Here is a 26332-nt window from a genome sequence, read left to right on the forward strand (position 1 = left end):
ACGGGAATTGCATTTTATTTGTAGGGATGCATTATAATCACACGTGTAGAGCGCACCCGCATATAATCTTTTGTCATAGTAACATGAGGTGATAGAATTTGGAATATGTTAACATGAAATGTGATGTACTGAGGCCTTTGAAAAGTAACATGAAGAATTAAACGTAGAAAGTGAATGTAACCAGCAGAAAACATTAACACGAAGAGCTCTTGTTGTGCAACTGACAATCATTTTTGTATTAAATGTGTTTATTAATTTGTCATTTTATATGTAGGTAAATGCAGTAATTGAATGTGCCTTATATTCTACGCAAACTCATAACATTTATATGCGTTTTTCTTATGTTAGCTGAATTTCGTAGGTCTGAAATGCATTTCCCTGGAAACTCTCGCTTTAGAATTAACAAGCTGAATTTCAAGTGAGCTGTGGAATTTGTTCTTTCTCATGTTTTGTGTTGCAGATGAAAGAAGCTTTCTTGTCAGCTAGAATAATGTTTTTGTTTTACTAGTCAGGCAAGGAGAGAAACCTTTACATTGAATGGTTTGAATGGATAAAGGAAAGTTGTTGGTGTTCGCACAGGAGAAGGCCTGAGAACCGAGAACAAATAGTTTTGAAAGAAGAACACAGTTAACCCTTGGCAAACAACATTTAGGGCAGTACTCAGAGCACATGGCGTGACCTGCAAAGTATCTTGATAAAGTTATCTACAATATCGTTACGTTAAGAGTAGAGAAAACACCCACTTCTCTTCCTGTCTGCAGAGAGAGAGCAGCTTAGAACAAGCTCTGTCTCAATAGCTTTATGCTATCTGAGCCATCAATGGTGGAGACTTCATAGGAAGACCAAACATGCTGACACCTTTTTCATTCCTTTTCCAAAAGATGCTTAAGAAGGGATGTCACTTTAGTGTTAGTGTAGGGATAGTTTAATGCTTTATACTCATCAATCCTTGATGCAGGGAAACCTGGACTCATGATATCTGATCCTCTGCATCTTATTTCTTGAATTGATTGTCTTGCTTATGCTACTCGTCGTAATTGGATACGCAGATTTGGCTTTATGCTAATTCCGATATATTTTTACACTTTCATCTTGAGGTGCCATTATGTTCAGTTATTTTTGGCTCTGTACTAAATCAACTATAACAAATGTTCTCCCCTCTACACTTACCGGCTGCTAAAAACAACCATCGGATTGTGAATCTAAAATAGGTGTAGAACGCAGGGGCCTGGCCCTTTCACCATGAACCCCAATGAGGAGGAAGAAAGAGCAGCAAGATCGGATTTGGAAAGGGGAAGACCAGCCTCAATTCCGCTCCAAGATTCTTGGTAGGACCGGAGGCCCAGCCCTATAAGAAGCTGGGATGGTGCTTGGGAACCTGCCCCTGCTGCACTGTATGGACCTCATTGGCTTCAGGGAGGAGTTGGTGTGTGCCCTGAGACCCACATTTTAGCAGACATACTGGGCTGCCTGAGGCATGCGCAGTATGTCTGCTAAATAAAACCGATTGTGCCTCTGTGAGGGGATTATAATTGAACAACGCCCCTCACATGCAGTCCAGACCTCCACCTACAGACTGCTCAGTTTTAAACAACACTCTCTAGCTGGATTGTCATATAGCTACTGTATATCTTTATAATGCGTTAAGTTAGCATAGGCACATTATATGTTTAAACGCCATTTTTCCTTTTGCTGCTTCTGCACACGACACTTAATTGTTGATTTAGCTTTCAACCTAGTAGTTTGTTGTGGTTTTCATGAGATTAATAGGTTATTACTCTGATATCAGCTTTGCTTAATAAACTATGTCTGTACAGAGAGTGCTGAAGCTTCAGGAACAACACGATACTGATTTGTTATGAGGTCTGATCTTCGCGCCTTTATAGACATAACATAAGTGCAGCTTCTGCCAACTTTAGGCTTTAGGCGGGTTTTATATTGTTTTGCTTGAAGCACACAACACACTTGATGCTGTTCGCATGCAGAGAGAGCTGGTGTATGCTGATGTGATCCCTCCATTCTAGGATCCTGAGGTATGGGCCCGCCCTAATTCAACCCAAAGAGACCTTCTTAGCTATTAATATAATATGCGAGTTAGGGAGGGTGAGAAATAAGTGTTGTTAACCCTTATTCATTTACAGCATGTTAACATGCTGTCACCATTCGCTTTTTATGGACTAGTAACTATGCTGATAACTTTGCTTTTGATAATATGTTTCCTTGTATTATCTAAGATACTGCGCCTGAGAAGACGGCATTAGTAAATAAATATTTCAAATGTTCACGTGTTCTTCTTTACTCCACGTTCTGGTTTGAAATGATTGTATAACGAAAGAGTGCTCATGTGTTCCACGTAACCTGAGGTATTGTAAGCTCATGTTCTGGTTTGTCTAAACATTGGGAGTTTGTTATGACCAATGAGACACTGTAGCTAGCTCGGTAAGGGGTTTGTTGGGTACTAAGGTGAGTTTTGGGTCACCCTAATTCGCTGAGGTTCCAATCCTCTGTGCACAGTTCTGTGGGAGAACAGAAACCCTGCTACATGGCGCCCATACGTTGGTGGTCTTATATCATGACACTCGAGTAGTATATCATTCAAACATTAACCCCTTCACTGTCGTTTCCGGAAAACGGTGGTGTCGGTGAAACCTACCTATTTTTTAAAATAGGTCTTTTCAAGCTTGATTCTATCTAAAACGGTTTCTTTGGATTACTACCCAGTTGTGCTACAAAGTTGACTTTGTTTTTCTGTGGTTCCGGTGAAATCATGGCTGTGGCTGTGGCCATTGCGCAGCATAGTCGCATTGTGGTGCGCACCCATCTACGGACATACCAGGTCCCGTTGGAGGGCATGGCTGTGATTTTAGTGGTGTGTGCGGATCCGGCGTACCCGTTCGAACTGATTTACTCATGGGTAACGTTTCCGGCAGTGGATGCAATTTCTGGTGTGTTCCACACCTACACACCCTCCCCTGTACCGGCTGAATACACCCCGTACAGGGCACTGGAAGTACCTATTGATCATTGGCAGCATCGCGTTTGGTTTGATGGCGCCCTCCCCCACTCTTTGTCAGCTGCGAGGTTAGGTCCTTTGTCCATTCCAGGCACGAATTGGCCTGCTTTGGGTGGATTTACCCCGCACCCGAACCACGGCGCTTGTCCCCTTGCTGATATTCGCAGACTTCATGTTGTCTCGATTGCCGTGATTCGAGCATTAGTGCAATACATTGGTCGTCATCTCCCGGGAGGTCCCCCGGGGGGTCCGGCCGTTCAAACGGAACATGGCGGCTTGAGACTAAATCCAGTTATGGTCAATTCGGTTTTTGGTAAGCGTCCCGATGATAAGGATGACTTTCCTTTCTGGCTTGCCGAGAAATTTGATCAACTGGAGGCTGTGTTTCCGAATTCTACTCCTGCTGATAAACATAGAATGTTGACGATTACTTTGCCTAAGGATTTAACTCCTGAGCTCATTGACTGTGAAAGCTGGGGAAAAACTTTTGCGGCCGTTTATACGAGGTGTTTCGGCACCCCGTCTATGACCGTACTGCCTACGATCGTTAAGCGTGTTCAGGATGATCACGGACCGGAAGCAGCGGTTGAATTGGGTATGCGCCTGTGTGGTTCTTTTGACATAGTAAGCGATCTCATACTCTCCAATATTAAAGGAGATGCGGTGAACTTTCAGGTGTCGAATGCTTTGGCTGCTTTGCCCGATGCCGATAAACCCCGACAGTTAGCGAAGATAGTTGTGGCCGCATATAAAACGATTGGCCGCACAAGTAGAGGTCTGAAATATTTTGCAATCAAGGAGAAAAAACAACCGCAGGGACAGTCTGCTGCGACAGACGTCCAGCCCAAGTCCAAGAAACAAAATTGGCCTGAAAAACAGAAACAGGGGAAGCAACAACAGCAGACTCAGGATTCTTATCCTGCACCCCAAGTTCCTGCGCCTACTGAAAAAGTTTATGATTTGCGCGATCGCGCGATGATTAAATCACCTGATCGATTTCAGGTTTCTGATCAACGCTCTCCTCGTTCCTTTCAGGACTCATCGGCTCCGAAGACCGGTGGAGGAGGAGGCGGTAGGGGACGTGGTGGCCAGCAAGGACGTGGCCAGCCCCGACAGACAGACGGCGCAGCGAAGCAGGAGGATTCTACGCCAAAAAGACCACAGTTTGCGAAAAAGAAAGTCGCAGCCTTGACAGCGCATCTATATGCCACAGATAGTGAGAACGCGGCTTCGGAATCTGATGTGGACTCTGACCTTGCTGGACAGCGCGGCGGAGATTACCATAGTGAGAGAGGCGCTGCGTCCACTACTGAGGGTGACAGCGACTGATGTCTACGTTGTAATAGAAACAGCCGATACGAGACTTGCTCCCCCTGAAAGACTTTATGAAATTGTCCTGTTAATTGAAGGTGACATACAGCGTACCGTCAAAGGGGTATTTTGGGAAAATCTGTCTTCTACGTATGATATTTTGCTTTCGGAGGCTGACTGGCCCCCACCTTTTGTGCTCGCGGCGCCGCGAGGGGAGGAGGTGATCCTCCCCAGTTTTGCGAACACTGTCTCGAAAGAGCATGCGCAGCATTTTGCAGAAGAGTGGGCTCGGGCTCTCGCACCGGCTCTGTACCGTAACCAATGTGGTTGGGACAAATTATCCCCATGCCACGAAATTCCGTTGCGGTCTCAGCCGCAGCCTCAACCTCAATATCCCATTCGTCGTGAAGCAAAGGCTTCCGTCGCGGAAATCCTTGAACAATTAGAATATCAGGGAGTTATTAAAACGTGTGTGTCACCGATGAATAATCCTCTTTTTACTGTGACCAAGCCTGACGGATCATATCGTTTGGTATTGGATTACCGGCATTTGAACTCGCATTGCCGTAACTGTGCAGTACAGAATACTCACGGCTCTGCCCTAGTGGATAGTCTAGTGCGTAAGCATTTTAAAACAACGCTTGACATATCCAACGGTTTCTATGCCCACAGATTGGACAGCTTTAGCTCCCAATGGACCAGTTTTACATGCGCTGGGGTCCAAAAACAATTCCGGCGTCTCCCAATGGGCTATAAGAATAGTCCTGGTATATTTACCGCACGCATAGTCTCTATTTTGGAGGCACTCGACCTGGATGCTTGTTCGTATGTGGATGACATCTATCTCACAGACGACGATATTTGGGAGCATCTGTGTCGTGTAAATTCTGTTATTTGTAACTTTGCAGACATGGGTTACAAATTTAACTTTGCAAAATCGCACATTGCTGAGCACACAGTGTTGTTTCTGGGCTATGAGCTCAACAATGAAGGTAGAGGTTTGGCTCCTCACTTCTTGGAGAAATGCGCACGGTTGCGCACTCCTACAACTCTGAAAAAATTACAGTCTTTACTGGGCTTTTTAAGTTTCGGGAGGACATACATTCCGGACTATGCCCAGCGTATCAAGCCTTTGTATGCTTTGATACAACCAAATTTTTCGAAATCATGCTGGCTGCCTGAGCATTCAGCCATCTTGCAGTCCTTGCAGGCTGATCTGCTCGCTTCTAAGTTCTTACTGACTCGTGATAACCATACCAACCTGGTGATAAGAATAATACCGGGGACAGTGGGTTTCACGTACCTCACTTTTAATGAAGGAGACACAGTACCTATTGCTTACAAGTCACACTTGTACACTTCGGCTGAGATGCGGTTTCCCACTGTGGAAAAGGTGTTAACAGCTGTGCAGATGGCTATTCTTAAGGAACGGGCTCTGTCACAGGGGAAACGCATGTTGGTTGTAACACCCTGTCCTCATTTGGAGGCAGTCACGAAAGCCAGTGTACCAAATTCAAAAGCTTTGCACCCTCGGTGGATTCAGTGGGCTGCGTCCTTGACGTCCACAGATGTCACGTTTATTTTTGACGCCTCATTGCGGTTGCAAGAGTACTTGCAGTATGAGTTTGTTCATCCTGCTCCTCTAGCTATGCGACCTTTGGAGGACTTCCATTGTATCATTTACACTGATGGTTCGGCGCAGGTTGCGCATGGCTCTAAACATGCCTACGTTTCCGCATGCGCCATTGTGGTCGGTGCTATGTTGAACGATGAGTTCATCTCCAGGGAAGTGCACACGTTGCCACTGGGTGATTGCACCGCACAATTGGCAGAGCTTCGTGCTCTCTTACTAGCGTAGGAGTACGCAGATCCTAGTGTTACTACTCTTATTGTAAGTGATTCTTTCTACTGTGTCCAGTCTTACAATGAAAACTTGTTCTTTTGGATTCAGAATGAGTTTCGTGATTCCAAGGGTAGCACAATAAAACATAAGATGATCTGGGTTCGAGTGGCGGAGCTTAAAGCTACGTTGCCGATCGTTTTTGTAATTCATACTCTTGGCCACCAGCGTGTGGGAGTCCACGCTGTCGGTAACTCGCTTGCTGATGAAGCAGCGAAATCAGCGGTGTCTACATACTTAGTTGCAGCAGTTACACGGTCCAAAAGTAAGATTGATAGTGATATCTTGGCGGCAGTTGCTGCCTCTGAGAAGGGAGGTAAACATCCTTTGGGGTTCCCTTTGAAGAACACATACCACTTAAGTCCCGAAAAGGTTCCTTTTGTGAAAATTCCTGATGTTGGTGAACGTTTGATTCCCAACTCGGATCGCAGGGCAGACTTGATTACAGCAGCTCATGAAGGTGTGGTGTCTGCGCATGCGGGCCTCTCAGCCACTGTAACTCAATTACAACAACGTTTCTGGTGGCGGGGACTGTACAAACAGACGCGTGATTATGTCCTTCTTTGTGACATTTGTCAGCAGATTAAACCTTCGACTGCTGCGCGTCCGCCACAGACTCAGTTGTACATTTCTAATAAACCACTAGGTTGTGTTTATTTAGATCACTGCGGACCTTTTTCTTCAGATACTGCGTATAAGTACATCTTAGTTGCAGTTGATTCATGCACACGCTTTGTGTGGGTCTGGCCCCATCGCAGCGCTGATTCACGGACTGTCATTAGAGATTTGCGCATCTTTATAGGGATTTTTGCCTGTGGTACCTTCCATTCGGATCAGGGTCCGGCTTTCGCCTCTAAGGCGTATAAGGATGCCATTAATTCAATGGGGGTCCAAGTCAAGTTTTCGTCTCCCTACAGACCTGAGGGTAACAGTGTAGTGGAGCGAATAAACCGTAATTTAAAGCAATCTTTGACAGCTCGAGTTATAGGCACTGGCAGAAACTGGCTAGCCCACCTCTATGGCGTGCAGCGTGCTCTTAATAATCTCCCTAGAAGGTCTCTGGGTGGGCGGACCCCATACGAGATGCTCTTTGGCATCAAGATGTTCGTCCCTGACCTTGACGGTCTAGACTGCGTGGCTCGCGCCACAACCTTTGATGTAGATGAACATTGTACTGTTTTACAGAATCTACAAAAGACCAGAGACAGTCTTGCAAAGGAACATTTGCCCTCCACGTCGGATGTTGCATTGCAGATCCCGGTAGTCGGCTGGCTACCCCAAGTTGGAGAACTGGTTCGTGAGAAGATCGACAACAAGAAAGAATTTGGTCCTTCCTATCGAGCTCCGGTTCCAGTCCTTGGAGTGAAGGGCACAAGAACGGTCATTTTACCACCGCTTCCTGGTCGTAAGGAAAACAGGTTTATCTCAATTGACAATGTCAAGATACACAGAGTGGCCGATTCTTCTTAGCATGACACCGGCTGTTTCCTGTCCTTCCATTGTGAGAAATTCAGTTTTGCCCACTGTTTCTAATCATGAATCTGAGGTGGCAATCGAGTTGCCTGCTATTTCCAGTCCTTTATTAAGTACTTTGCCCGGTACAGACCTTGCTGAAATAGACTATACTTACCCCACTGACTTGTCCATGACTGACCTGCAAGCCCGTTTGGCCACAGAATCCAGATTTTCATTTGACACTGTTTCCAATGCCTCAAAGAAACCCTCACGTTTTGCAGTTTATGCCAGCTTGTTTAAGAAACATTTTTTAATTCCACCTTGGACATATATATGGCTGGTGCTTTTTTTGATTTACCTTTTTATGTCAATTGGGTTTGTGTTTTATTTTTTCCGTCTTATGAATGGACACTATGTCGAAGAAAGAACATGCATTCGACATCTAAATGGAACTTTGGCCCCCCTTTCCTCATCGCATTCTGCACACAGATTGAAAAGAGACTTGACATTTGTTAACATCACTGCTTGGCCTGTCCTTGATTGGATAGTGTGGGATGCCGTTAGGTTTCAAATTCATGGCCCTACCGAGGTTGTTAATGTCCCCAATGTGCTTAGGGTTAACATGGGGGATGTTGTGAAACAAAACATTCGTTCTGATGATTGGGATGTTCAGGCCGTAGAGTCTTTGTTTTCTGATTTGAAATACTATGCTGCCTTTGATGCTGAGGATTTGTATTTATTGCTAATTATGGTGATTTGTTTTGTTTTCAACATTTTGGCAATCACTTCTTACATAAAACGTCCTCAAGGAGGAATACTGTAAATTATACACAATGGGAGCATTGCCCAGCTCCTAAACAAGGCAGTTCGAGTTCGAGTACTTATTTAAAAAAGTACACTTATTTTACTGACTTCAATCAGTCTAATCCCGGGTCCTTTTATTTTAAAATGACACAGAAGCCTATGTCCAAGGTTAGACTTACCGATACCAAATTGTTTTATTCGAAGTTCTTTCTTGATCAGCTGGCTATTGGCGGCTATGAATTATGGAAAGAAACTATTGACTTAAAATCTGTTTGGGGTTCTAAGAGTTGGCAGGTACAAGGCACTGAGGCTTTGCACCGTGCTTGTCTCATCCCGAATCAAATGTTGTTTTTGAATTCCTCTACTTCACAAACGACGTGCTTTGGATTGGCTACTTCTAAAAAATTGAATTCTCCAACCATCCCGGAGTTAGAAGAATATTCTGGCTGGGGTAATTATACTCAGTTTTCTATTAGGGACTTGCAAACCCTATTGCTGAATTCGTCCTTTAACATATCCAGTATGGATCCAAAAGGTTGGCTGATGTGGCACAGAAGTGCCGATTCATGCCAGCACCGTTTTCTGGGTTTATCTGATGACGTTTTCAAACTGAGCATTCTGTCACGACTTACTCTGTGGGCAAATTGTGTCAGAATTGGCTGAAACATTCAACATTGTCTGCAGTTAAATTACATCTTGCAAAGCTGAATGATGATAAAGATTTGAATGACTTCATAAAGGGCCCGGCTAGTGGTAGATCAAAAAGATGGATATATGCTGTTTACAATGAAATCTGGAAGACATCACAGATTGAGGCTGCGACACGCCTTAGAGCTATAGATCAGGCGAATTTAGAAAAGGTGCTTGCTGTGGTAGATAATAGTATTAACATGCTTTCTTCCCGCATTTACACGTTGGATAATATTGTGTCTTCTGTAGTGGATATTGTGCATGATGAAGTGTCTGTATTGTACCATGGTCAGAATCAATTACGTTCTATCATGCAATTTGCATGGACCCTTCAAACGTTGAAAACTGGCAAGGTGCCATGGAGCTACATGAATGTTTCTTCTCTCTTTGCCCCCTTTAATTTGACTGACAAGCAGCGCTTGCTTTCCATGCGAGATGCTTCGTTTTCTATGTTACATATTGAGAGATTGGAGTCCTTGCCTTTTTCGGTGGCAGAGGCCAACGATGCAACGTGGCTTATCCACGGTTTAATAACTTTGCCTTTTGCACTGTATAAATTTACGAATTGTATGCGATATGTTGCCATAGGTCGCTATGAGCCCTTAGGTAGTGCATTTCTCCATGAAGTCTGGTCCCTTCCTTTCACTTATAGATGTTTGAAAGACGGACAGGAAGTTTATCTGAATGGGGAGGAGTGTACAGAAACACCAGACCATTCGCTAATGTGTAGGCATATACAATTGCACGGTTCCTGTAACCAAGACCGGCCGAACTTGGCCTGTGTTTTAAGAGGGACTCCAGTTCCTGCAATCACCCCGACTTTTACCTTACTAGGGAACGGAAGTTATTTACTTTTAAATAATGAAGATTGTTGCGGGTTAATTAAAGGTGTAGCTTATGTGGTAACTGTAACTGAGCGTGTTGTTTGCTGCAGAAATGTCCTGTACCCACCCACACATGAAAATAGGGAGGTTTCCATATGGCCACGCATCCCAACCTTGAAAGCAGAATTCAGCGGCATGAGCAGAATAAGGGCTCTATTGTCCCAGAAAGAAGTGGCCTTGAGTTCGGCTAGGGAAACTTTCGTTCTTCACATAGCTAATACACGGACTGAGGTTCAGGCCCTTTTAAATACTGATTTACCATTGCATTTCAGCGAAATGGTACATTCTATCTTTAACGCGTCCTCCACAAATGGGCTGGCGCATTTTTTTAAAATCTGTTAGCAGTGGTCTTGTAACTTCATTTGAAAAAATCTTTGGAGTCATCCCTGCTTTCTTCCATTCCATTTTTTCGAGTTTGTTTGTTTTCGAGTTTGCCCCACCCCCCCAGCCCTCCTCCTCATGTCATCAGGATCCTGGAGTGGAGGCAGAGAGGGCTGACGTGCACACTGGCAGTTTTCATGAAAACACAAAAATTGTGTTGTATGAACACTGTTTAGTTAACTCATTAACAGCAGTGGCAAGGGCTAGTCAGGGGGCGCTTACAGCAGGAAGGGCTGTGCCCTGAAGCCCCTAATAGGGGCATGAGAAGCCATGTCAGTAGTGATTGAGCATAATGATGCCTCCAGGAAGCTAGTGGCTAGTATTGAAAGTAAAAAACGATTCATATAGAACTTCTTGCATTTTACCTAAGAAACAGAAATTAAATGATATTGTGTTACCATTATTAGGATCCATCAGGTCAGTGCTGCAGAGACATAAGCAGACTCTACTACCTGTCTTAAAGGGTTTTAGCCATTCAAAGGTCTTACCTACAACAAATTGAGGGCGTGATTCATAGTTTGGTGGACAGATAAAGCACTGTTGCTTGGCAGGGTACTTTACTCCTGCTATGGTGTGGTTACTCTTCCTGCCAAATTTAGAGATGTCTGCTGGCCAAGCAGACATCTCTTACATTAGCAGGAACCATTGCCACAGTGGTTCCTTTAAATGCATTAAACGTTTGATAGACGGCCATATCAACACAACAGACTTTTATTTGTTTTCAAAAACAAAATCCCAAAGCGGCATTTTGTTTTTGAAAATAAAACATTCAATGATCCCCTCCCAATGGGAGTTTTCTCCGAAGGCATGGGGTCATTTTGCCATTTTTACTGACAGATTTTACCTGGTAGTGATGTGTAGGCAATAGGTCACCATCAATGGGGAAAGTGTTGAGTCTCTGAGGGATACAGGTACTAGCATTGTTATGGTTAGAAGACAGCTGGTGTTCCCAGAGCAGGTCATTCCCCAATGCCTTCTATCAGGTTGTGGTGGCTGACAACAGAGAGGGCCACTAACCTGTGGCCTTTTTTCCATTGGAGTTGGGGTTTTCAGGACCTCATCTGGTACGTGGAAGGAAATGTAGCTCAAGGCTCATGTGGAGATGTTGGGGTCTCGTGACTTGATCTATACTACTACACGTCCATGACTGCCCAGGATGGGTTAAAAAAGGGCTGGCGCCTGGAATAAAGGCCCATCCAGATGCTAAGATGTGGAAAGGCAGAGGGTGTGGGAAACCAGTCCCTGAATGTATTACCAGTGATATGGATGGGGCAACTGTGGTGGCTGCCCCAGAGTACACTGAGGATGGCATTGCTTTCCATGGTTACATGCAGACACTGGCTGGATGACATGTAGAAGGGGGACCCACAAAGGAGGAGTTCTATAGGGCACAGAAGGAGTGTCAAACCCTCAAGGGCGGGCATGAGGTAACAGGCTAAATCCTAAGCAGCAGGTGATACCTCTTGAAGTTATCACATTGACTGGGAGGACAACCTCCTTTAGAGTAAGCCTATGGTCTCTGCGCAGTGGACAACAAGGGCACAGGTGGTTCCCAAATACTACAGGGCCAACCTACTGGAGCGGACTCATGAAATTCCCCTGCCAGGACTCCTGGACCAAGATAAGACCTTTGCAAAGCTTGTTCCCCCACTGTTATTGGCCTAGGATCAATAATTCCTCATTACATTCTGAAGGGCATGTGTGACCTTCCCAGCTAGTGGGAAGACAGTGCAGAGGTTGAAAGCCCCCCTTAATCCCCTTTCTGTCACCAATAGACCTTTCAGTGGGTGGGCATCAACACTGTTGGGCCTTTGGATCCATAGACGACATCAGGCAACAGGGTATCCTAGATTTGGTGGATCATGCCACTAGGTACCGAGCGGCAATCCCTCTGAGGACAATGACTGCACCTGCAGTGGCAAAGGCGCTGATGGGTATTTTTAATTGAGTGGATTTCCCCAAAGAAGTTGTGTCTGACAGGGACACAAACTTTATGTCTGCTTGCATGCAGTCAATGTAGAAGGAGTGTGGCGTATCCTAACATTTCTCCACTCCTTACCCCCTACAAACAAATGGGCTCTTTGTGAGATTCAGCAGGACCCTGGTAGGCATGATTAGAGGCCTAACTGAGGCACTGAGGAATAAGGAGGACATCCTCTTGCCATGCCTGTTTGCCAACATGGACGTACCACAAAAGGGAGTGGGCTTCAGCCCCATTGAGCTTCTGGACGGGGCCCCTGGTAGAGAACTTCTGAGTTTGGTGAAAAAGAGGTGGAAGCAAGCTCCCAGGAAGTTTCCCCAGGATGTAGTGAACTACATGCTGTCCTTCAGAAGTCAAATGGCTAAGTAGTGGAAATAAGTTTCAGACAAGTTGAAGCCAGCCAGGAGGTCATGAGGCTGTCTTAAGACCAAAATTCTACCACTGTGGAATTTACTTCTGGGCAGAAAGTAATGGAACTGGTGGAGTCCAGGGACCTCCAGGACTGTTGGACTGGGCCCTATGAGGTTATTTAGAGGAATGGTAGGCCACCTACCTGGTGGACCTCAAGACCGCCATTCAACCCCACACAGTGTTCCATATCAATCGCCTCAACCCCCACTATGAGAGGTCTGAGCTCACAGTTGCTGTCGGTGACAGGTGGAGAGAGGAGGATTAGAGTGAAGTTCTCTCTGACCTCTTAGACTCCAAGGAGAAAGATGGGTCACTGGAGGGAGTAATTCTTCCCCCAATCTAACTCCTGAAGGTAAGAGAGACTGCAACCAAGAGTTGGGACAGTACTCCTCTCTGTTTTCCCTTATTCTTGGCACTACCCACCTGTGTCCCATGATGTGGACACAGCGGACATCCTCCCTGTTAAGAATACATCTTACAGGTTGTCGGATAAAGTGAGGGCTAGCATTACGATTGAAGTCTCGAAAAATGCTGGAATTGGCTGTGATAGAACCCTCCAGTGGCCCCTGGTCCAGTACTGTGGTTCTAGTACCAAAAGTTGCCCCACCGGGCCCTACACCTAAACTAAGGTTCTGTGTAGATTAAAGAGGTCCACACTCAGTGACAAAGATAGATGTTCATCCCATCCCTCAGACTGATGAGCATATTGACAGGTTAGAGGCTGCACATTACTTAACTGCCATGGTTTTTACATCAGGGTATTGGCAGATCCCCTAACAGAAGGTATCAAATTGAGGTCAGCCTTCTCTGCTCAAGAGGGCTACTACCAATATTGTGTTGTGCTCTTTGGACTCAAAAACAACCCAGCCACCTTCCAGAGGTTGGTGAAACAGGTCCTTGCTGGTATGGAGACCTTCTTTGCTGCCTACCTTGTTGACATAGCTGTCTACAGTAGCAGCTGGAATGACCACATCTTTCACCTCCAGGAAATACTTCAGGCTCTGCAACAGGGAGGCCTGACTATCAAGGATAGTAAGTGCTACATAGGGCAGGGGTCTGTGGCATACTGGGGACACCTATTGGGTGGGGGTAAGGTGCAGCCCCTCCAAGCCAAGATAGAGACTAAAGACTGAGGTCTTGAGCCTCACTGGGAATTACAGGAGGTTTGTTAAGGGATATTGCACCATGGTTGCCCCCTTGACAGAGCTGACTTCTAAGAAGCAGTCCAGAAATGTGATATGGAGAGAGACATGGCAAAAACCATTTGATTCCCTGAAGCAGGCAATGTGCGCAGGCCCTGTGCTCGGGGGCCCTAACTTATCCCAGGAGTCTATTGTTCAAACAGATGCCTCAGATCATCGCATTGGGGCAGTTTTATCACAGCTCAATGATGAGGGCCTTGACCAATCTGTGGCATTGATCGCTAGGAGATTATTCCCCAGGGGAAAAAGATAGAGTGCTAAGGAAAGAGAAGCTTTTGCTGTGGTCTGGGTACTGATGCCATACATGTTTGGCACTCACTTTCTAATTATGACTGACCACATGTCCCTCAGGTGGCTTATACAAATGCAGGAGAGAATCCAAAACTGTGGAAGTGGTCCATTTCTCTACAGGGTGGGTCTTCAGGATGGAACACAGACCAGGGGTAGACCACCCTAATGCTGATGGTCTACCCAGGCTCTTCTGCTTTAATGATTATTATTATTATAGAAACTTATAGAATGCACAGCTACCCCATAAAGGTCTCCAGGCGCTACAGCGTCAGGAAAGGTCTATTCTAGGCTCATTACATTAGAAGAATCATGTCTTAAGCTGCTTGTGAAATATCATTAATGACAAACAGTTTCTCAATGCCTCCAGAAGCCCAAAGGATTAGCCTCTCAATTGTGTGTGTTTAAATAGAGGAACAGCACATAGGGCTCAATCACTGGAGCATAGTTTCCGGGAAGGTTGATAGGCCTTCACCAATTGTTGAAGGTAGCTAGGACCTTTCCCTGCTTATTATGGTGAAGCATGTGACTTCAAACTTTGTCACTTGTGGTTTCAGTGACAACGTTTTGTCCACTATTATACCTATATTCTTTGCCTTTGCTACTGGCATTGGAAGGGAGCCTAAACATTCCAGCCAGTTTTGTGGACCCCACAATGATGGGCTGTTTTCTAAGACCAGGACTTCTGTCTTCTCTCCATAGCATTTGATCGACTGAGTATCCATCCACTTTGCTCTCTGCCTCAGACACGAGTTCACTGAATCTGCATTATATCTCTGATCAAATGACAATGAAAAAAAAATTGAATGTCATCTACATATCAGAACAACGTGAGACCACATCTTTTCACTAAGTCCGGTAATGGGCGTACATAGATTTCGAATAGTACCGGACGTAGGGATGATCCTTGAAGGAACCTAAGGTCAGCAATGTCGCTCTGAAGAAACTCTTGCTGAAAACACCTGGCACGACCAGTCTCTTAGAATGGAGGCCATTCAGGCAAATGTCATTCCTTCCAATCCTAACTCAGTCAGTCTTTCCAGTAAAGTTGCATGGGACACAGTATTGAGGCTACATTGAGATTAAGTAATATCAATGCTGCAGTCTTGCCTCTATCAAGAATCTTTCTAAGATCTTCTGTAACTCCTAGAAGGGCTGATTGTGTACTGTGTCTTTTCCTGAATCCTGAGTGGGATGGGTGAAGTGATAAGAACTCCCAAGAGGTTGGGTCGATCTCCCCACTTAAGGTGTGGGGGGGACACGTGTTGGACCTATCATCCTTAGAGTGGTCTTCCCCTAAACCTTTTGCCTGCTTACCTCCTCTTTTCACTGTTTCGTTTTATTGGCCTTAGGACTTTGAGCACTTTACCACTGCTGACCAGTGCTAAAGTGCATGTGCCTCTCCCCTTAACATGGTGACATTTGTGTATACCCAATTGACATATTTAGTTTACTTGTAAGTCCTTTGTAAAGGGGTATACCGTATACTGAGGGCCAGTAACCTAAATGCTACTAGTGGGCCTCCAGCACTGATTATCCCACCTACACAAGTAGCCTTCCAAACCTTCTCAGGCCTGCCATTTCAAGGCATATGTGTGCAGTTAACTGCCAATTTCACTTGTCATTTAACACCAATTGCCAAGCCTTAAACTCTGCTTTTTTACTCATGTCACCCCTAAGGTAGGCCCTAGGTACCCCTAAGGGTAGGGTACTTTGTAAGTAAAAGCTAGGACACATACTGCTAAGCTTTACATGTCCTAGTAGTGACAAACACCCACATTCTTTTTTCACTACTGTGAGGTGTACATCTCTCATAGGTTAGCAATGGGAATTCCTTAAATCACTATCACTCCTGATCAGAAAGGGGTAGCTGCTTCTTGTTTTTTTCTCTGTAATGGTAACAATAAATCCTCTTTAATGGTAAAGTTAGATTTAATAGTACATTTTTAGAAATGCCACTTTTAAAAAGTGTGTATTTCTCTGCTCTTACTGCTATATCTGCCTTGCAGCCTGTCTCCAATACACGTCTCGGGAGGGTGACAGCTGCACTTTGTGAATTACCTCTAGACAGCCACAAAAGCAGGGTGGTGTGACAGAGAACTCATTTGCATTCAGATAGCTCTTCCCGGGCAGGAAGAGTGGGGATGATCTTGCATTTACACCTGAATAAGCAGTGTCACATTTCCCACACAAAGGGCTGATTACTCCCTACTGATAGTCTGAAGCCAGGCCTGGGAAAAGAGGACCTGTGTGCACTTCAAAGACTCTTCTTTGAATTTATTCCCACTTGAAAGGCACAACTGGGTATAAGTACTGGGGCTCTCACCCTACCAAAATAGTACACCACTGGATCTGTGAAGAACTCTGCCAGGAGTAAAGACTGCTGTGTTACAAGGATTGCCACTATGCATGACTGCTGCGCTGAAAGAACTGCTTTTTCTGATTTGCTGTGCTGTCTTGCTGCCTGCTGATCTCCGCCCTGATGAGGACAAGGACTGGACAAATCTCACTTGTACCCAGAGTGACTCCAAAGGCTTGCTGGCTTGTCCCCTGTTCTAAAGTCTCAGGGCCATCAAAGACTTCCTTTAACCCGGAAAGAGCACCTGGACTCTGCCATCTGTCATTCCTGCCCTGCTAAGTGGTGCCAATCCAGTCATTGGCCCTTGAAAGTGAACCTTTGCTGTCAGAGCCTTCAAAATAGATGCAGTGACGACTTTGTGCTGATCGGAACTGACACATTGACCTTCGGCGCCATAGCAGGAGCTGATCGCCGACATTGCTTCGACGGACTACACGGCTCAATGAAGATGAACAGCGTGTTATGACGACAACGCATAAACTGCATCATTAAGGGGTTCATCGACGATGCCTTCATTGCCTGTGCGGATCAGAACCGATGCATTGAGTACTCGACATCAACGCTTCCTCCAACCAATATTCTTTTTAGCTGGGCCTGCTTGATTCCTATAGCCAGCCTGCCCGCCATCATGGTCGGCCTGAACTTTGGATTCACCCTGGTCCAGCACAAGTAACCTCTAAGCGCTATTTGCTTCTAAGCACTACATTTGATTTATATTTTTTAAAATCACAAATCCGGTTCTACTTATTGGATTTTGGTCATTTTGGTCTTGTTTTACTCATAAAAATGTAATCTATTTTCTAACCCTACGTGGAGTTTTTTTGTGGTGTTTTCATTGTGTTACTGGGTGTGTGTTTTACAGAAATACTTTACACATTACCTCTTTAGATAATCCTGACTATTCTGTGCCAAGCTATCAGAGGGTGAGCCCAGGTTATCCTTTAGTGTGTATCTAGCTGATCCTGTCTATAGTGGTGGTTTCTGCTTAGACAGAGTGCATACCCCTGCCATTCAGAAACCCCAGTTCTAACACTATCGATGCCTTCGCCTCACTTCTTCTTCCTGACAGACTCAACTGAGTTTATTCCTCTCAAACTCCCTAGCCTTATTCTTCCACTCATCCTTAAGTTTCTGGGTTGCTAATTCAAGTTGGAGGATCTCAACAAAATCTAGGTTATGTAATGTGGGATCTCATCAACAGATAGAGGAGATTGCCTTGGGGATACTCTGGAGAACAATCGAAGGGAACAGTGACAGTCTAGGGGAGGCTTCACTCAGGTACTTTGAGAGCCATTTTCCACAGCACTTTCCTCCTAGGAAGTATCCTGTGTTGATCCCTCCCTGGAGTTTCCCACAACCCCTTCTCTCTCAGGGCCTGTTTCTCCCATTGGTCCATTATGACGTCTCCAATGATCTCCCTATACTTAGATCTTGGAGCCCTCCGCCCCTAACCCAAAACACCACCTGTACCTCATCTAAAGTCAGGTTTCTCGGTCTTGCTTCTTCCCATTTGCCATTTACCTTACTTATGGGCAGGTTGTGTGTGAAAAAGTTGGATGTATTATTAGCTACTAGTGTTTATTAGAACTGGAATTTAATGAGCTAACTGCTGCCACCAAATGTGGAAACTTTTTCCGGAGTCTCTGAGCAGTGAGGGGTTACGGGGCTCAGACTACTACATTCAGACTGAATTAAAGAAGCCCAAAGCTTACCCATGGAGGCAGTGTCTAGTTAAGTATAAGGTTGCAATCAATAAAATCAGGCAAGCCAGTACTTTTATTTTTAAAGAAACGTACTTTAATGGTAACACACAAAATGGAAAAATACTGTACATAACAAAACAGAGGGTACTAATGTTAAACAGTACCTATTTCTAAATTTGGGGACAGTCTCCTGTGATAATGTTCATTGGTCCTTGGACCTAGGTCAAGATCTCTCTGGGACTATTGGTGGTATTTTTGGCAAGATTGCTCTCATACTTAAGACCACAGTCTCAGCCCCTACATGTGCAATCTTCTCACCTGTCTCAGGTAGAATCCCTCTTTACCTCTGTGACCTTGGTAAAGTGTTTGCAAAGACCTTCCATGAAGGATGTGCCTGATGTTGTCACTGTCAGTGGAAGCATACCCGCTCTGAGTAGTGTGCATTCCACACAGCCCACCACCTGGTCAGGCTGCTGCCCTTGTTAAGGCCCAGCCAACAGCTGCTCTTCAAACTTCAAGTGCTTCCTCCTTAGGTAATTAGGGGTATCAACAGCACCAGTTGAAAGAAGGTTGTGCTGAGTTAAAGATCCTTGAGCTCTTTCTTCGTGGGTATTCCCTGGGCTCAAACACCAAACTGCTTCCCAAAGAAGCTAGGGGCCCAGCCTGGGTCTCAGCAGTGAGCGTGCCATGCAGGTTCAGTCTCTGATGGTGTCAATTTTCGTTGAGCACTTGAAGATTCTTTGCAGCTTGCCCACGGATATAGTTGTTAGTCCTCCAGCACTCTGGATACTTCTTGACACTAGTTAAAGCAGTTGAACACACCCTCTCTAGTTCCAAGACACTGTCAGCCACAGGTGTCAATGAAATTGGCTAAGATTAAAATACACCTACAAACCTCACATCTAGCACAGTGGTGTAGGTCTTGCCACTTGTCACAGTGACATTGTAATTTCTCTGCCTTGGCTTCTTCACAGCCCCTTCTCCTTCAGAGCACTGTCTTCTTCATGCAAGGACAACTCCAATCCTCTCCTGAGCAGTCAATCAGCACTTTCCCTCAAACAGGGTATAACAGACCCTGCTGGCAGGCTAGTCATGTTTTTGCCAGCCTATTGATCCCAAACCTGGCGAAGGAAGTTAGTGGCCAGTATCCCAATCCTGAAACTTCAAGGAATCCTCATCTCACCTCTGGTTTTTAGACCCCAGACATCTGTCAAGAAATCTTGGCACGCTAATCTGATGTTCTTCCTCCTCTTTATACCTAAGTTAAAAAGAGTCCTTCTGAATTCCAGCACTTTAGCTCTGTGATCTGGCTCTTCTCCATTCCTATTTAGTAACAACAGATCAAGAGATGGGCTTTGTTACAAGTTTGAACAGCCAGTCAGGAAGAGCTGAGAGTCTCAGCTCAGAAGCAGCCCAAGAGTACTAATACACTTGATAATAGCCAAAAGGCAGAGAGGGCCAAAAAAAGAGTAGGAAGGCAAGTGAGGCTGTCCCTTTAAAACCCCCTGTTAAGGCGTGATCACTCCAAGAAAAAATGTCCATGAGAAGGCAGGGAAAAGTCCTGTGAAAACATAATCATATATTTCTATGTACTACAGTATTATTATTATATATACTTGCATCACTAAGTTGGTAGCAATATATGTATAATTAAGTAACTATGTTGTTTCTTTATTATTTGCTGTGCTGCTTGTTATTTCGTATTAAAGGCCAGTTAGACTTTGGACATATCAATTTGTTTTATTTATAACAGATGGTGCATGTGGCATTAATCCCCTAAAGAGTAAAAAGAAAACTGGAAAGCACTGAATTGAGCTCCAAACGACGACTCCAGGTGTCAGAGATGAGGGATCAGTTTCTCCATTGGAACTGGGTTGGACCGGCTGCAGGAGATTGGGGTTCAGGGCTCGGCTTGGAGACTCTTAAGATCATTTTTGTCTAACCGGACTCAGCAGGTGGTGTTGGGGGAATTTGTATCTAAACCTTTTTCATTACCATGTGTGGTCCCTCAGGGGTCCTCACTGAGTCCGACACTATTTAATATTTATGTGTCCTCCCTCACACCCCTCATTCGGTCCTTTGGGTTTAGTCTGACCAGTTATGCAGATGATACCCAAATAGTGGTGTCTCTTCTTCCAGCTGAATTAAAAAGTACGGCAGTCCGTTTTAAAGATTGTATGAATGCAGTGGGGACATGGATGGCCCAAAACTGCCTTAAGTTAAACTCCAGTAAGACGGAGGTGGTATGTTTTGGGAATGATCCCAATTTCTGGACTCCAGAATGGTGGCCAGATACCCTGGGTCCTCTTCCCGCACCCAATAGGAAGGTTAAAAATTTTGGGGTGTGGATAGATCAGAAGCTTAATTTCAAAGACCAGGTTAATTCAGTGGCTTCTGCCACGTCTTTCACCCTTAGGTCCTGCAAGAAAATTCTGCCTTTGCTGCCGATTGAATGCCGTAAAACAGTGATCACAGCTCTCACTATGTCAAGGCTGGATTACTGAAACAGTTTGTACTTCAATATTCAGGCAGGTTCATTGCAGAAGTTGCAACTCCTACAGAACGCAGCTCTAGACTGCTGCTGGGCATTCCTAAATATGCTTCAATAGCGTAAGAGATTTGAAGACTACACTAGCTGCCACTCAGGAAGCGTACTATGTTCAAGGCGATGTGTCTGGTCCATAAGGCTCTCTATGGAGTAGGGTCGGCCTATTTAAAAGAACGACTTTATTGGTACACGCCAAGTAGATTACTACGTTCATCTGATGCTAAACTGGTTAATGTGCCATTTGTTAGAAAGGCCACTTGGGGTGGAAAAAGCTTTGTGGCAAATGCAGCCAAAGCATGGAACTAGCTTCCCCATAGGCGTAGAGGTATACCGAGACTACCTTTCGAAAGGCTTTAAAAACTTGGCTGTTTACTGAATAGTTTACTAAGTAGCATGACACCGGCCGGACCCTTTGAAAGATCTCACATAGCGCCAGGACACCCATGGGTAACAGTGCGCTCAATAAATGCTATAAATACATAAATAAATAAATAACGGCCCATCGCTGCATCTGGTGAACTGGCTAAAAATATGAGCTCACATTGAACCAAAACTTTAAGTAAAGTCGTATTGCACTTACCATTTATTTGTTTTCTTGCTTGCATGGCTATTATTGTTCTGTGGTTCATGTGTTGTCAAAAGGTGTGCACACAGATGGTGTACACGTCCTAGACAATAGAAAACACTACAAAAATATTGGCTGACTAGGTAGTTCTGGGAAGAGTCCAGAGAACAGCAAACGCGCATGGGTGTTAACCCATAGTATAGAGTGAGCAGGAACAAAGACAAGTGTGGTAACTGCTAAGACAGGCAAGAGTGCCAGGACCTGAAGCACAGACCCTCGAAGGATGAATGTGTGAGAGGAACAGACCCATTGACCTACCTGCCTCAACTTCATCACAAGCACCTTGTGGTGTTGACTGAAGAATGTGAGTGCACAAAACCTTTGAAAGACACATAGCTGAAAGGAAACCTATCCCATTTTCCATGTCATTCCCTACCTCGCTATTCAGGATGAACTGTGGGAACAAGGCCTGCATTCCCTTTCCTTGTTTCCTGGGTGTGAGTGAACTGTAACGAGTGGACTTTGGGGCAGGACAATCTAACCGTAGTGAAGGACTGCTGCCTATAGTGCCACAGTGTGATTAGTTGGCAGTAAAGTGGCCAGGTAAAAGGGTGATTTCATCAATGTGGATCAGTCAAGAGTGCACACACGTTCTGCTCCAGGACATAAAGACTGATGAGAACAAAAGTCCCTCTATTACCCTAGAAAGCTTGAGACTGTTAGCAGAATGACCATCTAGAAGGCATTCCTCGTATCCTCATCCAAGAAATGCTTATGATGATGCTACCCTTTTACTCTGTGGCCGGGGGTAGAATTGTGATCCATGTCGACTAATATTGAGATTTAAATATCCTGACACAGAAATATCGACAGCTAGAATATCGTGGTCAAGAATATCAACTTTAAGGTAAGAAATATCAAATTCAAAAATATAGAAGTCATTAATATAGTTTGCAAAAATATTGTTGTTTAAAATTGGATTTTTTAATTAGTTTTATGTATTTTAGTATACATTTTAAATGTCTGTGATGTACTTATTTGTATAGGTATTATGTTTTTTTAATATATGTGTTACATTTGTTGTAGTTATTAATTATATTTTAATTACATTTTGCATTTTTAGTTTCATAGCAGGCTGTGGGTTTATTGGGAAATAGGGTGGGAAGTATTTTAATTTTAATTAAAAAAATGAATGAACATTTTTATATATTAATATTTATTTAATTGAGATTTTATAATGTTCATTGTGTTTTTAAGTTTTTAGGGTAAATTGTATGTGTGGGTTGTGGAGTTTATTGGGGTATAAGGTGGGAAGTAATATATTTTTAATTCATTATTAATATGTTGGTAATTATTTAATTGATAATTAATTATAGCAATTTTGTAATTAATTTTAGGTGTGGGTTGTGGACTTTATAGGGGTGAACAGTGGGAAGTAGTTTATTTTTAAATAATTATTAAATAGTAGTTATTTAATATTAATTAATTAATTGATAATTAATTATGGTAATTGTGTAATTAATTTTAGGTGTGGGTTGTGGGGTGTATAAGGGTAAAGGGTGGGAAGTAATCTGTTTTTTATCACTTAATAATTAGTTGTTAATATTAAAAAATTATTTGACAATTAATTATGGTAATTGTGTAATTAGTGTTAGGTGCAGGTTGTGAGGTTTATAGGGGTAAAGGGTGGAAAGTAATTTATTTGTAATTCATTAATAATTCGATATTAATTAATATTATTTAATAGACAATTAAATATGGAAATTGTATAGGTAATTTAAGTTGCAGGTTAAGGGGTTTTTAGGGGTAAAGGGTGGGAAGTAATTTATTTTTAATTAATTAATAATTATTTGATAAATATTATTAATAACTAATTGATAAAATAATTAGGGTACATGTTTTTTGTGTGGGTTTGGGGTTTATAGTGGTGAATGGTGGGAGTAAATTAATTTTACTTACTTTATAATTAGCTGTTAAATACTATTAGTTATTTAATATTTTTTTTAATTGTGTAATTCATGTTTTAGAGTTTAATTTTAGGTGTGGGTTGTGGGGATTATAGGTGCAAAAGGTGGGAAGTTAATTACATTTTATGTGTTTCAATTTGTTTTTTGATTCATAATATTTGTTTAATTGATAATTAATAATGTTAATTATGCAAATACATCTTTTTTATTTTCGATGTGGGTTGTGAGTTGTGTGGTGTTATAGGGTAGGACGTAAATAGACTACATTTATGTAATAATTAATGATTCAGTAATAAATAATTTCTTTATAAAAAAAAATATTTATTTGTTTGAAAATTCTTTTTTATTTTATTTATTATAATACTTGTAGTTATTTGTGGTATGTATTTAACATTAGATTTTTTTATTAAATTTACATATTTATATATTTTTTTACTTCTTTTCAATATATTTTAATTTTGTAGATGATATTTTGTTTATTTTTAATGTTTAACTCACTGGAGTGATAATAGTAAATTGTATCCCTCCGCTATCCAACACTTTCTCTACTGTTGCACTCACTGGAGTGGAAATATTATATTTTATCCCTCCGCTATCAAACATTTTCCCTACTGTTGCACTCACTGCAGTGGAAATAGTCATTTGTACCCCTCCGCTATCCAACACATTCCCTACTGCTACTGTTTCACTGATTGGAGTGGGAATAGTAATGTTTACTCCTCCACTATCCAACACTTTCCCTACTGATGCACTGACTGGCGTGGGAATAGTACATTTTATCCCTCCGCTATCCAGCACTTTCCCTACTGTTGCACTCACTGGAACGGAAATAGTGATTTTTACCCCTCAGCTATCCAACAATTTCCCTACTGTTGCACTTCATTTGAGTGGGAATAGTAATTTTTACCCCTCACCTTTCCAACACTTTCCCTACTGTTGCCCTGCCTGGAGTAGGAATAGTAAAATGTATCCCTCCCCTATCCAACACTCTCCCTACTGTTGCAGTCCATGGAGAGGGAATAGTAATTTTTACACCTTTGCGCTATCCAACAGTTTTCTTACTGTTGCACTGATGGGAGTGGGAATAGTAATCTTTACCCCTCCGCTATCCAACACTCAACACTTTCCCTACTGTCGCACCTTCTGGAGTGGAAAATTTAAGTTTGAAGATTTTAAATAGATTAAATGTTTTAATTTATAATAGATTTTTTTTAATAGATGTTATGTTATTGGTATATGTGTATATATGTATATATATTTATATAAAATATTTTTTCCTCCCCATCTCCAGCGCAGAAATCAAGCCCACCAGTCGGACATCAGAGTAACCACTTTTATTCAGCAGGTACAGCATTACCGGTTTCGACCTTCCCAGGTCTTAATCATATGCATTTCTGAGAGAGCAGGTGATCAAGGTTCAAATAGATTTTCGTTTCATCAAAAGTGAGGAAGGACTTGTGGGCAAGTTTCAATCCAGTTTTTCGGGTTATTTTAATCTTTCACCTTTTTCTCTGTTGCAATTATCACAAACCTCCGGATATTTAACGACCTTTCTCCTCCGCTTTTCAGCAATGATGCTCGTATTTCAAAGTTGTTTGAAGGGCTCTCCTTCGGTTTAGTTGCTGAGCACTTCCGGACTACAAGTCCCATCATTCATTACATGCGTTGGTATGTGCCCCGAAAAAGTCATTCCTTCACTTGTTTCACATCGTTCTTATTATTTGGGCTTTTGTGACCTTCCTTGAGCACACTGTTCTGCCAAATGCCCACTGCTCCGATAAACAGTGTGGCGTCCTGCTGATTTTACGTCCTCCAGGGTCCGACTGTGCAGGAATACAGTATCCCACAAACCTTGGCTGTCCACAGGAAAGACAGGATAACGTTGGCCCGTAGACCTCCTAAGGATTGGTGGCAGCCCCTCCCGCATACCCCAGTGGTGCTCACTTGGCTCAATCCGTCCTTCCAATTGCGGGTGCAGCCGGCGGGTTCTCCCTGTTGAATGTGTCCATAAACCAAAACAGAGTTTGACGAAGGGAAACTCAGCCTGCCAGGTCAGGGCTTGTTTGGCGACGTCACCGTATATATATAGCGATCAAGGGCGCTTGGACGGCCGAAACGTGTCTTGACTAACATGATAAAATAAATAATGCTGGCACATGAGAAGGTCTACGCCTGTTATTCTGCGTCTAAGCAGAGAGAGTGTTACAAATTTCAGTAGTATATATCTATATATATGTAAATGTCATCAGTGATGTCATTTGAGATGTCATCAGTGATGTCATCAGTGATGTCACTGACCATGTCATGAATGATGTAATATGTGACATCATCAGCAGTGCATTGCGGGGTCGCGAGTTATAGTTAGCTCAACTAACTATAACAGGGGAATTTCTATGGTTTTGTTCGAGTGAAATGTCCAACTAACTATAACGCCCCAGAAATCTATGGTTTTTTCACTGATGACATCTCAAATGACATCACCGATGACATCATCCAGTGAATGTGGTTTTCTTTAAAACTGAAATATGTATTACATATATATATATATATATATATATATTGACGCTCACGGGGAATGACCAAACAGCGGGAGGAACTCGCACACCACAACGGCTTTTCCCCAACAGCCTTTATTAGGTTCAGAACGCTGCTTTCACCGGTAAGTGGGCTGCTTCAACCGGACGCGTTTCGGGCATCTCCCTTCCTCAGCGGCATACAGTCCCTGAGACACCATGAAGCTCCGCCTCCATATAGAGCCATATCGCAAGCCAGGGATTGGCTGATCTGTATGATCGGATTGCGTTGCTTTGTGGGAGGCGTAGTCCGTAGTTACATGATGCTCAAATACACTGATTTCAAAGCTCTGGATG

At 43.4% G+C, this 26332-nt stretch overlaps 1 protein-coding gene across 1 annotated transcript in view; it reads right to left on the bottom strand.

The window, feature by feature from the left end:
• Positions 1–508: 508 nt before the first annotated feature.
• LOC144790821 (zinc finger protein 862-like) overlaps positions 509–26332 on the bottom strand; it is a 35105-nt gene continuing 9281 nt past the window's right edge. The window contains exon 2 of the mRNA XM_078665495.1: positions 509–587. Within this exon, the coding sequence (XP_078521621.1) occupies positions 509–587 (79 nt within the window). The remainder of the gene's footprint in view (positions 588–26332) is intronic.

The sequence above is a fragment of the Lissotriton helveticus genome, chromosome 11 (genome assembly GCF_964261635.1).
Source record: "Lissotriton helveticus chromosome 11, aLisHel1.1, whole genome shotgun sequence".
Classification (NCBI taxonomy): Eukaryota; Metazoa; Chordata; class Amphibia; order Caudata; family Salamandridae; genus Lissotriton; species Lissotriton helveticus.